This window comes from Rhineura floridana, chromosome 18 (genome assembly GCF_030035675.1).
Source record: "Rhineura floridana isolate rRhiFlo1 chromosome 18, rRhiFlo1.hap2, whole genome shotgun sequence".
Classification (NCBI taxonomy): domain Eukaryota; kingdom Metazoa; phylum Chordata; class Lepidosauria; order Squamata; family Rhineuridae; genus Rhineura; species Rhineura floridana.
In genome coordinates, this window is record NC_084497.1 from 7,595,022 (window position 1) to 7,611,325 (window position 16,304).

Sequence of the window (16,304 nt, forward strand, 5' to 3'; positions counted from 1 at the left end):
TCTATCCTCCTATAAACCGGGAGTTCCCAAACTCTGGTCCGCAAACTTCATTCAGGTGGTCTGCGGCGTGTCCATATTACATTTATTTTAATTGTATTTGTATTGCTTCTTTTGTCTCTTATATTGTATTTTATGGTATTACACTTTCAGTTCTGTGGGATGCAAATTGCAGCACAACATAAGAAACAAAAGGAGGTTTAGAAACACAATTAAAAAATCGTACAGCATCTAGCAGAGCACATTATATTTGCTGCAAGAGGCTGGCAAATTGTTAAATGGTCCGGCAAGACCCTCTGCTGTTTTCAAAGGGTCTGTGCGGGGAAAAAAAAGTTTGGGAACCACTGGACTATAAACCGTAGGTGCAAGTCTGAGGAAATCCTCAATGCTTGAAAAGGAAGGGTGTCATTTTTCCAAGTTGTAGCTGTGTGTTGCCCCCATGGGGCAGGGCTTAGAAGAAATACGTGTATGGGTTTTCTCGCCCTGGGGTGGCGATTGTTTAAGATTTGCCCTTTGTGTAGCCTCTTCTCGAGCCAGTTGTCCCTTACATTGTGCGGTGCGGCTACTGAGGATGGGGCTGTCTGTCCTTCATGACTTTTGAACTTGGAGGACGGGTGGGGTACTCCTACGAGAGTGCTCTTGGCTGATCTTAGGAGATTCGGCAGCACATAGGGAAGGAGGTAGTCTCTGGGAAACAATGGGTCAAATCCCACCAAAGTCATCCCAGTCGTTCAGGGAACTTTCCCATCTTCTCTTCTCTCTCTGTGCATCCCCATGCCCCACAAATCTGCTCCAGAATTTTGGGGGGAACCCCGAACAGATTTGGGGGGGCAGTGGAAGGAGAGGGAGAAGAAGTCCTGTTGCACAAGTGTTGCACAAGTGGAAATCCTCACGTGAACAGGACAACTTTGGACAGAACCATGCTTTGGTTTTATTTTCGTTTTTTTAAGTCGTCAGGGGCTAGCATCTTAAACCGGTGAACGATGCTCAGAAGATAAACGGTTCTGCCTCTGGTGCAATGCACAAACCTCTTGACTTCGAAGATCGTCCCTCTGTAACCCTAATCCGTCCCAATTGCCAGATTAGCCCCAGCAATAATAGTGTCCGTAACAGAAACGGTTGGAAGGGACACGGTCCCAGGAGAGTTTAGCTGAAGCCAGAGAATAAGCTGGCTCTCTCTCTCTCTGTGTGCAGCTGATCTAGAAGGCAGGCGGGTCCCGTGGGAGGAACTCGGGCTACTGCCCCTGCTGTGAATGTCTTTTTAACGCTTGGCTGTGCATGTGAGCATTTAACCCTTTCCTCCTCGGAACCTGCCCAGCGGGTGCATCTTGCCCGGTTTAACTTGTTTCTCCATTCCTTCTCCCACAGAGGCAATAAATCATTCTTTACAATAAAGAATCTGTGCCCATTTCTTTTGCTGTGCTTTTGCGTTGCTGGAGTTCCCTTCTCTCTTCTGTAACTTTTTAAAATTTTCTTTTCTCCCTGTTCACCTGTCGTAACATGTATAACATTTCAAATTACGATTTTCCTTGTCTGTCTGTGTGCGTGTTTTCTCTCCTCCCCTCTGTGCCGTCCTTTCTCTGCTTTCCTACAGACAGACCCCAGCCGTGACCCCCTCGGTGGTTCCACCCTCTACCTTGTACTTGCTGCTTCCTCAGAGAGCGGAGAGGCGGGCGGGGGGAAGGAACAGTCTGAGCCGGAAAGGTTGGCGCATCGTCCTCTTCATCTTAGTCTCCAGCGTGTCTCTCCCTCTCTTTTTTTCCTTTAAAATCCTCTTCCTGATGGCACCAAAGTGGAGTGTGCCTGGGCTGGTCAGCAGCTGGCCTCCCCTGAGCCTAACCCGGCTAGCAGAAGAGTTTCTGCGTTTGGTTTACCACTGAGAAACTAAGAACAGCCTTGCTGCTGGATCAAGCCAGTGGCCCATCTGGTCGAGCCTCTGGTTCTCACAGTGGCCAACCAGATGCCTAGGGGAAGCCCACAGGCAGGACCTGAGCTCAACAGCTCTCCCTCCCTGTGGTTTCCAGCAACTGGTGTTCGGAAGCATCCTGCGTCCGACAGCAGAGGGAGAACATAGCCATTGTGGCTAGTAGCCATTGACAGCTTTCTTCTCCTCCACAAACGTGTCTAATCCATTTTTAAAGCCATCCAAGTTGGTGGCTATCGCATTTTGTAGGTGCCCTCTACATGTAGCTGGCCTCCCGACGCTTATCAACCCCAGTTTGCATGGCCGGTGGCAGGTGTTGGAGTCCAGCAACATCTGCAGGTGACCGGTCGTCCTCCACGCGCAGCCCAATGTCCGATCTGAAAAGTAGACTTCCTTACAGCATGCAAGAGCTGGAAGATTGCCTCTGTTTGAAATGAAGCGTTCCACCTCCCATCGTACCCAACCTGGTCAGGGACGAGGGTGGACGTTGGAAGTCCCACAACGTCTGGAAGGCTCCACATCAGCTAGCCCATATCGTAGAGCCAGATGTTGTTCTTTCACCAGCCTTATCGGGGGGGGGAAGGATCTTGCCCCACACAGAGTACATCTCAGAGAGCTGGATGCCATCTCATCCCAGAAAAGGCAGCCCGTAACATTTTTAGCCTCTGCCAGTTGTAAGCCTGAACGTTAAGCTTGTGGGCCTGCCTGTTGGCATTGCCCCTCCCCCGCTTTGAACTGGACCAATGTTTTGCCACAGTTCCCCACGTGCTTTTGAAAGCTTTTTTATCACACTTAGCAGATATGGATCCAGTTGGATTTGTGTGTGTGTGTGAGTGCGTGCACGCATTTTAAAGTTGACTCTGAAGCTGACATTGCATTGAATCATAGCACTGCGAGGGACCTCCAACGGCCATCCAACTTCCAACCAACACAGGAAATCTGTTCCTACAGGATCCCTGATAGGTTGGCCATGCACCCTCTGCATGAAATTATCCAGTGAAGAAGATTCCACCACTTTCCAAGCCAGCCTGAGCAGCTCATGCTGTTAGGAAGTTCTTCTGATGGTGTAGGCCTAAATCAGTTTTCTTGAAATTTGAAGCTGTCAGCTGAGGTCCAGCTATTGTGGCAATGGAAAATAAATTTGTTCCGTGCCCTTCAGAGATTTTAAGGTATTTGAAATATATTCCAAGGCAGTAGTTACTCTGGCAACTTGAGAGTGAGCCCGCTGTGTTCAGTGGGAAACACTCCCAAGCAAGTGTGTCTAGAACACCAGAAGAGCCCTGCAGTGCAGGATGGAGGCCAAAGGGGGCCAACCAGGTGCCCATTATGGGAAGCCCAAAGGCAGCCACAGCAATCCTCCTCACTTGTGATTCCTTGCAACTGGCGTTCAGAGGCATCCTGTCTCCGACAGTGGAAGGAGACAGTAGCCGTCGTGGCTAGTAGCCACCGAGAGCCGTATCCGCCCCCATCTATTTGTCTAACCCTCTTTGAGAGCCGTCCAAATTGTGGGAGCAAATTCTGTGCTGTGTGAAGAAGCACTTTCATTCTTCTGCCCTGAATCTTCCAACGTTCAGCATCATTGGGTGACTTACGTTACGAGAGTTTATCCAGTGTCCCCACACCATGCGTCATTTTATACACGGACTGCAGCTTTTTTTAAGCATCCACCACCACCGCCAAAAAAAAGAGTCAACCTGTTAACATTTTTAGTGTTGAAAAACAGCTGCATTCTGGGTCAGATGTCGGAGGTGGTTGAAACGTTGGTTTGGGTCCAAAATCGACTCCCCAGCAGGTTCTAACGGAGGCGCAACCTCTCTGAAGCAATATGAACCAGAGCTTGGAAAAGTTCCTTTTTTGAACGACAACTCCCATCAGCCCAATCCAGTGGCCATGCTGATGGGAGTTGTAGTTTAAAAAAAGAACTTTTCCAAGCTCTGAATGTGACAGGAAGGCCAATGTGGAAGGCAGCCTTGAATGAAGTTGTCCAAGCAGGGAAGGCTATCAGTGGCTACTGACCATGACGGTTAAGTTCTTCCTCCACTATCGGAGTGTCTCTGAATACCAGCTGCTTGCACAGGAGGAGAGAGTCGCTGCTGCACTGAGGTCCAGGTTCCCATTCGGGCGTCTGCTTGGTGGCTGTGCAAACAGGATGCTGGCTGGGGGCCCCTTTGGCTCAATTCAGCAGGGAAATTCTGATGCTGTTAACACATTGGCAGTCAGCTGAAGTAGCTTGTCTGCCGTGGCAGGTTTGGTTTGGATTTTAAAAAGCCAAGAATCATAGAATCACAGAATAGTAGAGTTGGAAGGGTCCTATAAGGCCATCAAGTCCAACCCCCTGCGCAATACAGGAATCCAAAAGTTAGAGAGAGAGAGGAATCTGCGTGGAAAAGGGGATGAGGGTCTAGGCACCACCTTGAATGGGGAAGTCATTTTTAATGCCTTCCTCGGGGGCAGTTGGATCAGCGCTTTTTTCGTTCCATGTGCAACTTCCCACGTGCTGAAGTCTCCTCCATCCCGTTGTCTGCTGATTGTTTAAAAAAAGCACACGCGCACATAAGTCAAATTCACCCTGTATACGTTTCTCACCGAAATATGCATTCCATACCCTTTTCTCTGCAGAAGATGCATTTTCTCTGCATCTCCCCCAAGTACGTGATTTTCCCCCACCCCATAAAATACAACATTTTGTCCACGTTGATTTCAAACCGAAACAAATGCGGAGAAGGACAGGGCACGACCGCAGCTGATCACCATGTCCCGATCCGCGGTTTTTAAGTCTGCAAATTGGGTCAGTCCGCTTTAAAATGTAGACGGCGCAACATTCTCCATCCCCTACCTGGATACGGCTGATCGCCTGAATGGGCAGGTTCCCTCTTAGCCAAGGCTATCTTCGGAAGCGATATATGGTCAGATGCAACTAGAATTCTAGAATTGTTGTAGAAATGAAAGATGTCACAACACACATGGCCAAAATTCTGCTTCACTGGCCTTAGTAAGACGTCAGATGTATATCCCAGGCTGTTTGGCTTGCTGACATAGCGTCTTCAAAGCACCATTTCAAAAGGAAACCTGTTTTAAAAGTGAGAGGTGCCTTAACGCCTCTCACCTCCCCACCCAAAGGCGAACATCTCACCCTCATTCCCTCACGCACAGAGTGCTCAGATGCACCCTCCATTTTGATCTGCCTCGAAATCCGTTCGTAGTAGCTGTGCGCATCCGTTGTGTGATTTCTGACATTTATTTATTTGGGGTTTTTTGCTCTGAGGGAGAAAGCCGTCCCAGCCTTTAAAAAAGTATGTTTCTTGGGTTCAACGGGGTGAGGAGGAAAAAGAGGCGAGTGAACTTCCTCTGTGAGATCGTGTCAAGAGCATAAGGTCCTGCCAACGCCGGGGGTTGCTTGTAGAAGGCATTGTTCCTGATTGCATGCAGAAGGTCCCAATCCCCAATGGCGTCACCTGGTAGAGACTCCCTGTCTGAAACCCTGGACAGCCACTGCCAGTCAATCCTTTATTCAGAATCATGAGGACTAGAATCCTACTTTATTTTTAGGGGAAAGGGCCATAGCTCAATGGTAGATCGCCTCCTTTGCATGTAAAAGATCCCAGGATCAGTCGCCAATGTAGGGCTGGGAAAAAGACTCCTTCCTGAAAGCCTGGAGAGCTGCTGCCAATCTGTGTAGGCAATATTGAGCTAGATGGACCCATGGTCTGACTCAGTATAAGTCCAATGCTAGTCCTATTCGGAGTAGACTCATTGAAGCTAATAGACATGACTGACTTGAGTTCATTAGTTTAATGGGTCTACTCTGAGTCTCAGATGAATACAAACCATAGCTACAACGTAATTGAGAGGACAGCAATTCACATAGCGTAAAATACAGCTGTTTTTAAATGGCTCAGCAAGAGAGAGGTTTCAAACTGTGACTTAGTTTCTCCCAAAGACGGGAGATGAGAGAAAGGCCTTTTCTCAATAAATGAGCACAGCTAGAGATGCGAAGGCCCGGAAAAGTTCAGAAAAAGCTGGGAATAGTAGAGTTGGAAGGGACCTATAAGGCCATCAAGTCCAACCCCCTGCTCAGTGCAGGGATCTAGGTTAAAGCATATCCAAGTTAAAGAATCCCTGAGCACCATTTTGCCCAGTGAGAGGAAAGCATCCCCACAGAACGGAGCTGCCACCTTCCATGGGTGATCGCCTGGTGCATCAAGGGGGTTGGACTTGATAGCCTTATAGGCCCCTTCCAACTCTACTATTCTATGATCCTTGTTGCTGTCTGAGGCTCTCGGTGCTCTTAGCCCACAGAAGCACAGAACTTTCTTTTAAACACACAGGCACTGATGTGCACAGCTTCCACACATGCACCAGCTCACCAGGGAGATGATTTCTTCAGGCCAGCTTTTGAAGTCTTGCCCTATATATGCATGCGTTTCCTGTAGGGCCACATCTGCACTTTACATTCAAAGCACCATGGTGCCACTTTAAACAGTCATGGCTTCCCACAAAGCATTCTGGGAACTAAAATTTGTTAAGGGTGCTGAGAGCTATTAGGAAAACCCTTATTCCCTTCACAGAGTGGTTAACAATCAGTCCCTCTTTTCAGGGAACTATGGGAATTGTAGCTCTGTGGGGGGAATAGCCTTCAGCATCCTTAACAAACTACAGTTCCCAGGATGCTTTGGAGGAAGCCATGACTGCTTAAAGTGGTATGAAACTGTTTTAAATGTATAGTGTGGATGTGGCCTGGGAAATGATTGTTTGGTTTTTTTTTAATCATGATAATTATTATTTTTAGTTTACTACTACGCTTCATACATTGTTTGCCTGCATCTGAAGATGTACGTTCACTCTCATTAAGTTCTTTGCAGTCCCAGTGGAGTTCTAAATAACGTGGCCCTGCGCAGGTCCGTTTTTGGAACATGATTTGGTGGCCAAACTTTTTTACCCTCCAAGGTATTTGATAACCCCGGGGTAACCAATGTGGTGTTAGCCCAATGATGTTGGACTCCGGACTCCCATCAGCCGACACTGGCGGCTGGTTAGGACATGACGGGCATTGTAGTCCACAGCATCTAGAGGGCACCTCGTTGGTTGCTCCTGTGTTTAACCTTTGGGGCATGTCCTGGAAAGTGCACCTCCACAGTCAGTTTCCTGTGATTTTTTTCAGGGTGAAGACAAATACCACTCAGTTGACCTAGCAAAAGGGCAGAAAAACCAGTATTTTATACTGGACCCAGCCAATCCTGAGGCTTCATGTTGCTGGCCAGTTTGTGAGAGCCAATGCTGTATAACCCACATTCTTTTCTGTGCAGTCCACGGTAGTTCACGAGGGGGGTCTCCTGATCCCAATTCTTCCGTTCGCATTTGACATAGGAAGGTCACCACAGAGTCGCTATCACCACCACCACCCAGCCCTTGCTCTTAGCTAAGCTTCTTCACCAGTCAGAGTAGACCGGTACTGAGCTAGATGGGCAAATAATCTGATCCGGCATACGGCAGATTCCTGTGTCTATTTTTCAGTTGAATAGACCTTCCTGTGATGAGTTTTGGGTGTTGTGAAGCTTGTTGCCCATTGTGGTGCTGTGTTTAGCTGCCCCTCTTCCTAGCCCTTGACACTCGCGTCCTCCTTGTGACAATGGTTTTGCCATCCTGAAACTTAAAATTAACTGGAAACGGATCCTTGCTTGTCAAATTACCTTGAGTCCAAAACTGTCCTGGTTCAAAATGTCGAAGTTCGGATTTCAAAATATAGCAGTTTGTTTTGGTTTCTTTTAAATCCAAAATTGACATCTTCAGGTATGAACTCTGGACCTAGACCATGGGTAGGGATCTGCTAAGTGTTCATCCAGATGTTGTGGGACTCTTAACTCTCATCATCCCTGACCATTGGTCATGCTGGCTGGCTGGGGCTGATGGGAGTTGGTCTGACAACACATGGGGGGGCACAGATGTTCCCCAACCTTGATTTATTTGTTGTTTCTGTAACTGGGGCTCCCCCAAGTGGCAAAAGAGAGGAACGGCAGTGGCTTGACGTGTTTTGCTATTCCGGACGGTGAAAGAGCAATTTGAATCGTGGAGGAAATGTTGAATTTAATTCATTTATTTGTATTAATTACTAATACCACAGGGTAACCCCGCCTTAAGCGTTTGGCAGCTCCTTATCTCTGAGGTGGGACAAAAGGGCTGTCCCGCTACAAATTGGGTTGTGCTGTCTTGGCTCGTAGCTGTTGTGGACATTTTTCCACCACACCTTGGCACCGTCCCCTCCCCTCTCCCCCACACCCCCTGGAGTCACTACTTTGCTCCCTGACTAACCCCTGTGGTGCTGTGTGAACCCAGCAGTACAGATGAGGCGCTATCACTGGAGGACAAGGATCTGAGGGACCGGGAGAGGCGGATGGCCAATAATGCAAGGGAGAGGGTGCGCGTACGGGACATTAACGAGGCCTTTAAAGAGCTGGGACGCATGTGCCAGATGCACTTAAAAACAGACAAAGCGCAGACCAAACTCATCATCCTTCAGCAAGCAGTGCAAGTCATTCTAGGCTTGGAACAGCAAGTACGAGGTACGGTGCCAGGGGACTCCCCCACCCTGAGGTCGCTTTCTGTTGTGTATGTGTTCTCGCACGTGTGAGTGTCTCTGCCTGTCCCTTCGACCCTTTCCTCTGGGTGCTAAGTCGAGGGTTCGTGTTTTTCCCCTGCTGTGTTTGTTCAAATGTGACCAGAGCAGAGATGTCCCCAAAGGGAATGACAAAGCACCGTTCTTTGTCTGCGTGGTCTGCTTAGGGGCTTGCAACTTTGAAGAAGTGTGGGGTTTGGCGGGGGGAGTCCTGAATACTTGGATGCGAGCGTGTCAACTCGGCAAGGAGAAACTCTTTTGTGGAGTTGACTGCGCTGCCAGAAAGGATCCATACATAATATTCCCCCTGCTTGGGACGCTTCTCATGCTTCCATAGGCTGGGTATATTCATTCTCACTCTCACCCTCTTTTTCCTCTTGTGCTTTTGGGGAGAGGGTGGGGAGGCAAGGTGACTCTTGTAAGACAAGTCTTGGAAGGCCCCTGGCCAGGTGTGTGGGTTCCTTCCCATGGCTTGTATCTTTTCCCTTTGTCTCAGAACGGAATCTGAACCCTAAGGCAGCCTGCTTGAAACGTCGCGAAGAGGAGAAGGTGTCTGGAGTGGTGGGCGACCCCCAGATGACACTCTCGGCATCTCACCCAGGTCTAGGAGATGGGCACAATCCCGTGGGACATATGTAAAGGTATTGGCACCCATTGTAGACCTTCACATGGAGCAGGAGGGTGGACATTCAGGCTTCTGTTTGGCTTCTTGCTGGTCATTAAATACTAGGTTTAGATCAGAGTTGGGCAACCTTGGTGGTTCCCCAAGCCAGATCCTTAGGATTGGCATCATGGGCCAAATTGGACAGGGTGATGGAGCCGCCCACCTGTCAATGTCGCAATGGTGTCAAGTGATTTGGTGCTTTTGACATCCCAAAGTCAGGGCTTCAAAGCGCCTCACTAAAATGGAAGGGAGAAAAGCCTTCATTTAACAAAGTTTCAGTGCAAACGCCTTCCTGAGTCAGTTTTTGCATTGAATACTGCCAAAATGAGCAGGACGCACCAGTTCCCTGAGAGGTAACTGGCATGCACAGAGCAATGCAAAATTGAACCCCCCACCCCTTTCCCATCAGCTGATGTCACCCATCCATTGGAACGACATCAGCTGATTGCAGGCCAAACTGGAACCCTTGGCAAGGCCAACATTGGCCCACGGGCCAGAGGTTGCCCACCCCTGGCCTGGATGGACCTAGTATAAAACAGCTTCCTGGATTCCTGATCCATCAACCATTACAGATAATCAAGCAAGCTTTACAAAAACCAGTTATACCATGCGCCAAACTATCTTTTATAGTTTTAGCCCTGGTATCAATAACAGTACTTTAAAAATTTGCAATATTTACAGTAACAAAACAACTATCGCCATTTAAACACACTTTGAAAAGAGCTGTGTCTGATCTACCAGAAATCCGTTCTAAGATGGGGTTCAGCAATCTGACCCTTTCATCCTTACAAAAATTACAATACAGAAGCATGCATGCTATGGCCTCAACAGCACCTGAGGCACATGGGCAAAATCTCTGGTCACAGGGTATACCTTGGAAGCATCCTTCCATCATCATATTTATTATTTATTTATTTATTTATTTCATTTGTATCCCGCCCTTCCTCCTAGCAGGAGCCCAGGGCGGCAAACAAAGCACTAAAACACTTTCAAACGTCAGAAAAACAGATCTTAAAATACATTAAAACAAAACAGCATTGAAAACAACCTTTAAAAAGGGTTAAAAACATTATTAAAAAACATATTAAACAATTCTGACACAGATGCAGGCTGGGATAGGTCCCAACTTAAAAGGCTTGTTGAAAGAGGAAAGTCTTCAAAAGGCGCTGAAAAGATAGAGATGGCATAGCACTGACCTTAGCCAGAAAAATTGCTCTCCTGTACTTTAGCACGGATGGTGTTTGTATTGTTAGAATTTAAAATTTATACTTTAAAAACAAAATACAAGAATACAGGTGCTGCAGTAGAAGGACCTGAAGTATGATCTAGAGATCTTCATCTTTATACAACAACATTTGTTGTTGGCGGTCAGGCAGCCATTAGAGTACAGAACTGGATAAATACATAATCCCAAAATCAAAACAGCAAAGGTGAGGATTTTCAGAGCTAACAATTATTGAATGTCTAAGAGAGATGACTGCATGAAGAAATATTGCTCCCTGTAGTTTGTTGGATCCCTCATGGCAAATGTGTCAGGTAAATTTGTATAAATGAGCAGAGATTGTCAACAGTCTGAGATGCGAGTGTGCCAATGTGTGTGTTTACCTAAGCGGCAGGCTTTTACCCTGCATTTAAATCACTGAGACTTGAGACTTAGCAAAATAAGAAAAGCTACTTTATTTGTAGAAATACATAGTAGATAGGAAAGGCTTACCGAGTTCTAACTAAGTAAGTTGGAGGCACAACGCCCAGCTTTGGGAGTTGTCCCCATGGCTCGGGAGGGAGAGAGCAGAGACAAAGGTGTCTCCTCTCTCTCGGACAGTGGAAGAAGGGAAGGGTGGAAGGAAGAGGGGCAGATAAGCTTCCCTAAGCACATCAGTCTGCAACGGAAGGAAGTCAGTCAGAGCATCACAGGTAAAGGTAGCCAGGCCTATCCATCTGGAGGACCCAAACTCTCTCTCCTTTCTGGAACAAAAGAACAAAGCAGGGGTTGCTCTCGCCCCACTTCCAATAAAATGCTCAGAAGAATCTCTAGGGATCAACAGGAAACTGCCTCATAAGGGGAAGAGTATACATTCTCTGACCCCTTGATAAAATCTACAGTAAAAAAATGCACACATGGAAAATTATTATTATTCTTTATTAAATTTGTATCCCGCCCTTCCTCCCAGAAGGAGCCCGGGGTGGCAAACAGAAACACTCTTAAAGTATCTTAAAAACAGACTTTAAAATATATTGAAGCATATTTAAAAACATATTAAAGCAAAACATTAAAAAAAAAAAAAGCTTTAAAAACATCCAAAAAAAGCAATTCCAACACAGGCTCAGACTGGGATAAGGTCTCTGCTTAAAAGGCTTGTTAAAAGAGGGAGGTCTTCCGTAGGAGCCAAAAAGATTGCAGAGATGGCGCCCGTCTAATATTTCAGGGGAAGGAATTTCAAGTTCCAGATGCCACCTATCGTTAATCGGAACTTTAGCAGATCTGCCCTGTTGACATCTTTGAAGGTACAATGATAAAATATGCTGGCAGAACAGCTCTTCCGTACTTAGGCGTTGTTAAAATACGTTAAGTATGGCATGTGCTGTTTAGAGGCGGGCCAAGTCAGGTCCATTGAGTGTGGTGAACCAGGCACGTTGGCCAAAGCACAATGCTCTTGGTCGTTCGTCTCTTTGATTCTCTGCTCAGCGATGGATTTCGCTTGCACTGGGTCCAAAGACCCACCGTTACGCTGTGTGTTTTTGGATGAAGAACCTCAGGGATGCCATATTTCTCTCCCACCCCACCCACTTGTCTTTCCACAGATGGTTTTCTTTTCTTCGCCCGCAAGCAGTTGTCTGTAGGAAGAAGGGGAGGCTGTTTCTCTCTCACATCCCTCCCTCACCCACCCGTGTGTCTGCACCGGAAAAACTGTAGTCCTGTTGATAAATGCTGATGTGCGGCTCTGGGGGGCGGGAAGTTCAGCGTGCTAGAAGAAACTTTTTTCTCTCTCTCTCTCTTTCTCTCTCTCTCTCTCTCTCTCTAAAGGAAAGGAAAAGCAACAAGTTTGTCAAAACAGCAACTACAAAAAATCAACAGCAAAGATTGCCTTAAGTGTATATTCTGGAACTGTCAGTGCATATCCTTCAATTACTGAGGGGGAGCGGGGTGGTGGATGGATGTGTTAACATTGCAAGTGGCTTGTGTTCACAAAAGGCCAGCAAAAAAAAGAAAGGAAGAAATTGTGCCTATGCGTTTTCTTTTTCTTTTCTTTTTTTAAAGAAGAACATTAGTTACGATGATTTTTTAAAAAATGTAGAACAAACATAGTAATGCCTTTTGGGGGGGGTTGTTTCGGGTTGTTTTTTTTTAGCTTCTTTTGCATATGTTTTGTAAGCAACGGAAAAAAAGTGTAAAAAGAAGGACGAGACTTGTTTCCGCCTGCTTTTTTTTTTCCTGCTGCTGTTTTTCTATAGTTACTGTTGCATATTATTTTTTAAATAAGATCAACCAGAAATATTAAAAGTTTGTATTAAGAGACTGGATGTTTTCAAAACAAAACAAAACGGAAATGAAACGAAAGACAAGGAGGGGGGAGGGGAAACGAGACTGTTCGCTTTTTGACTCCCCAAAAACGCCGCAAACGTGAATTTAGCGAGGCAGGCTCACACGCAACTTCCACAATGAAGATTGGGAAATGCTGTTATCTCTGTTCTTTTTGAAAATTGAGGAGGAGGGGGGAGAGGTGACAGAGGAATCCAGTAGCTCATGGAAGAATATCTTCCCTTTCAGCCCAAACAATTGTCCCAAATCTTATATTTTGTGCTCCTTGCTCCTATGTACAACTCTCCCCCCCCAAAAAAAAATATAGATATATATTTGCGGTCCTGTTTCATGGGAGGCAAAGACACTACAAGCAAAAATAAAGGTTGGTTCCCCTTTTTCTGATGTGGGGGGAAGCCCCCCAACTGAAGATGGCAGCATCCCTGAAACGGACTTATCAAGGTGACAGGAAGCCACGGACTTGGAAGACATCACCAGCTGAGAATACGCCGGCTTCAAAAGGCAATGAGGAGATGGGAGACCAGCTCACCTTCCTTCTTCGTTTGAAAAGCACCTGAGCAAACCGACGTGGAACAAAGCAAAGAGAGGGAGGCTGTGAGCAAAAAAAATATTAAAATGCTGCCAGTTTGGAGACGGAATCAAGAACAAAAGAGCCACATCGAGGCAAAAGGGAGACGGCGGTGGAGGGGGGCGGGAGAGGACAGGTTCCTGAGCCCAGAAACACTGGAAGAGGTGGCTTTGGGGCAGCCGGAGATGGTCACAGAATGCAACATCTCCGAGCTGCTGCACAGGATCTGTTGCGACAGGCGCACGCCCTCCCAGAAGATGGATCCATGAGCGCCACGCTTCCACAGTCCCTGTGTGTCGCAAGCTGTCCCCTCGCTGGATTGTCCCTCCGGGTTGAGGATGTATTCCCCCACCTCTTTGTGGACAGAAAGCAGTAGCATCTTGGCATCCCTCAGCTTCCAGAGAAGTTGCTGCGAGGCTGCATCCGTGCCCCTGTTGTGCAGGGGAGAGAGCCAGCAGCCCCGCAGCCCAGCTTCACGGAGGGTCTGGCTCCTGTGGTGGCCTCCCGCTCTTCCAAGCGTAGCTCTGCACGTTTGCCCTCCAGGTGACAGGCCTTTTTGAGGCTGGCGTGTGGGTACCGGAGGCTCCGAACCTGCGGTTGCAAGTCTTGGAATGCTGGCTTTTAGGGGGTGGAAGAGGTCGTAGCGTGCATAATGAGTTCCACTGGAGACGTGCAGAGACACCATTCCAGTGGCAGAGAAGCAGAGCATAAAGGGTTGCATACCGGTGGCTGGGGGGGGGGTGCTTTTCCAGCAAATCCAGTAAAATGTGTTGACAGCCCTGTTGAGCCGCTGGCCGTACCTCTTCCATCTGTTGGCTTGCTTGCCCCAATTGCGGAGTTCTGATATTTTGACCTGGGGTCCCAATGTTGGCACTTGGTAGTAGGAGGCGCCGTGGGGGGGTACCCTTTGCAAACACCGCAGAACCCATCCAGGAACCACTGCCTACCCCCACACACACCCTTTCATGGAAGGGAATTTGGAGACCAGGATAGACCCGGGTAAAGATGGCTTTGCAAGAGCCAGGTACTCTGGGCATGTCCAGCCCACGTGGACACGAGAACTTCCCCATTTCCTCGTCCCCACCCTGGCTAAATAGCTCTTTAAAGGAGTGTTGTGACAACTTCCTCTTCAGTGCCAGTTCACACACTGCCACTCCCCCCCCCCCCCAAAAAAAACTTTCCAGTCCACCGGCTCTAAACAAGCTATTTTTTTTTCTTTTGAAGATGTTCATTTTAAAGATTTGGTTCTGTTTTGATTGTTTGCGAGTATTTTTGTTCCGTTGGGGAAGGGAGGGAAGCTCACCTTTCTAAAGGGTGTGTCTACACTACAAACTCTTAAACCAGTTTCAGACCTCTTTTTGATCATCTAAAGGAATCCTGCAGTTTTATGAGGGTGCTAAGAACGCTTTGCCACACACACACGCACAGGCTCACACCTTCTGCAAGCTGGCCCTCTCTTTTCATTTTCCAGAGTGCCTGCAGTTGGTATAGCTACGATAACTTAAAAATGGGTTTGAAACTGTTTTTTTAAAGTTTGTAATATAGATATGTCCGAAATGATCTTGGGATATTTATTTTTGTGGTGGGCGGGAGGGTGTTAGGAGGTTTTGGGGTTTTTTTTAAAGGACAACCAGCAAAAATGAAAACGAGGGAGGGGAGAAAAGTCTTAGTAGAAACAGCATCATGGGGGGGATTTAACTTTTTGTTTTAAAAAAAGAAAATGGGGGTTCAAGCAATGCAGAGAACAAAATGTACCTTGATTCCCGTTAAGCTATATTTTTTTAGGAGGGGCAGGGGAGCCCATTTTGATCGTTTTCAAGGGGGTTTTGTTATTAGGGCTTTTTATATAAAATTTTTTTTAAAAGGATCCTTGCTTTTTGAGGGGGGGGGAGTGGCCCCAGTCCAATTCCAGTTAGTCATGGCTTAGTCTTAATGGAAAAGAATGGACTCGGTACTAAATCCCTCTGCTTTCAATCGGGCTGAAGTCATATCTAACTGGTCTTTGGATCGGGGCCATGTTGTTTTGCTGCCTACAATGTAAATCCAGCTGTACATAAATGGCTGAGATCCTTGTTATTAAATCAGATACACATTATAGTTTTGAAAGATATATATATAGTATAAATATATATATATATGCCTAATCCCAGTTTTTAAAAAATGGAAAAAAGGGGAGGGAAAGTATTGGAGGGTTGGGAGGGGGCAGGATGGGGGGGATTAACCCACATTTTTTGGACTGAATCACAAATTTCTGGGATGGGGGAGCACGGGGGTTAGAATTGTGTTTCCGAGTGCCTCAAGATATGGATTGTGTTCATTTTTTTAAAAAAAAATAATTTTATACAAGTGTCAAGGAAAAAAAACAGCTGGCTGGATTATTTGGAATTTTTAAATAATCCTTAACTTTTTTAAAAGTAGAATTTTGAGAACTGTCCTGTATATAACAGTAATGTAGCAATAAATGTGACATTTTATAACAATATTACCTTTCCCCCCCCTCCCCGTCCCTGTCTCTGTCTTTCAGATGTTGTATACCTATCAATGAAAAAGTTGTAATAAAGGTTTTACCTTGTACTACATGGCATTCTCTTGCTCTCTTTCCCCATCGTTTCTGCTCTCCTTGATGGGATGGTAGAATTCTTATTTTTTTTAAGACTAAGGCTGCAATCCTAACCCCACTTATCTAGGAGTGAACCCCGCTGAATTTAGTAGGATTTACTGAGTAGACACAGCTTTAATCCTCCAGGTACAGCTAGGAATGCCCCTGGCCTAAAACCCTGTAGGGCCCAAACATATCAGTATAAGGTGGCTTCCCTGTGTCCCTATGGTTTGCATTCAGCCTAAACAGATCCACTGAAATTAATGAACCTAAGTCAACGTCTATTAACTTCAGTGGGTCTACTCTGAACAGAACTAGCAGTGAATAGCTCCCCATGGTTTTAAGGCACCGAGGGATCATGCATTCCGGGCTCTGTGGCTGCATGTATATCATCTGAA

General features: G+C 46.7%; 1 protein-coding gene across 16 annotated transcripts in view; it reads left to right on the forward strand.

Annotated features, from left to right (window-relative positions):
* The window catches only part of TCF3 (transcription factor 3), a 271,367-nt gene that overhangs the window by 100,688 nt on the left and 154,375 nt on the right, over positions 1 to 16,304 (forward strand). For 9 of the 16 annotated variants that reach the window (XM_061601006.1, XM_061601012.1, XM_061601008.1 and 6 more), the window contains 2 exons: positions 9,031 to 9,175; positions 12,001 to 15,886. The exons of 1 other annotated variant lie outside the window; for it this stretch is intronic. In XM_061601006.1, the coding sequence (XP_061456990.1) occupies positions 9,031 to 9,173 (143 nt within the window). In that variant the 3' untranslated portion in view covers positions 9,174 to 9,175; positions 12,001 to 15,886. Of the gene's footprint in view, positions 1 to 8,254; positions 8,482 to 9,030; positions 9,177 to 12,000; positions 15,887 to 16,304 lie in introns of those variants that run through there. 6 more of the 16 variants (XM_061601013.1, XM_061601016.1, XM_061601020.1 and 3 more) reach the window with 4 other exon arrangements.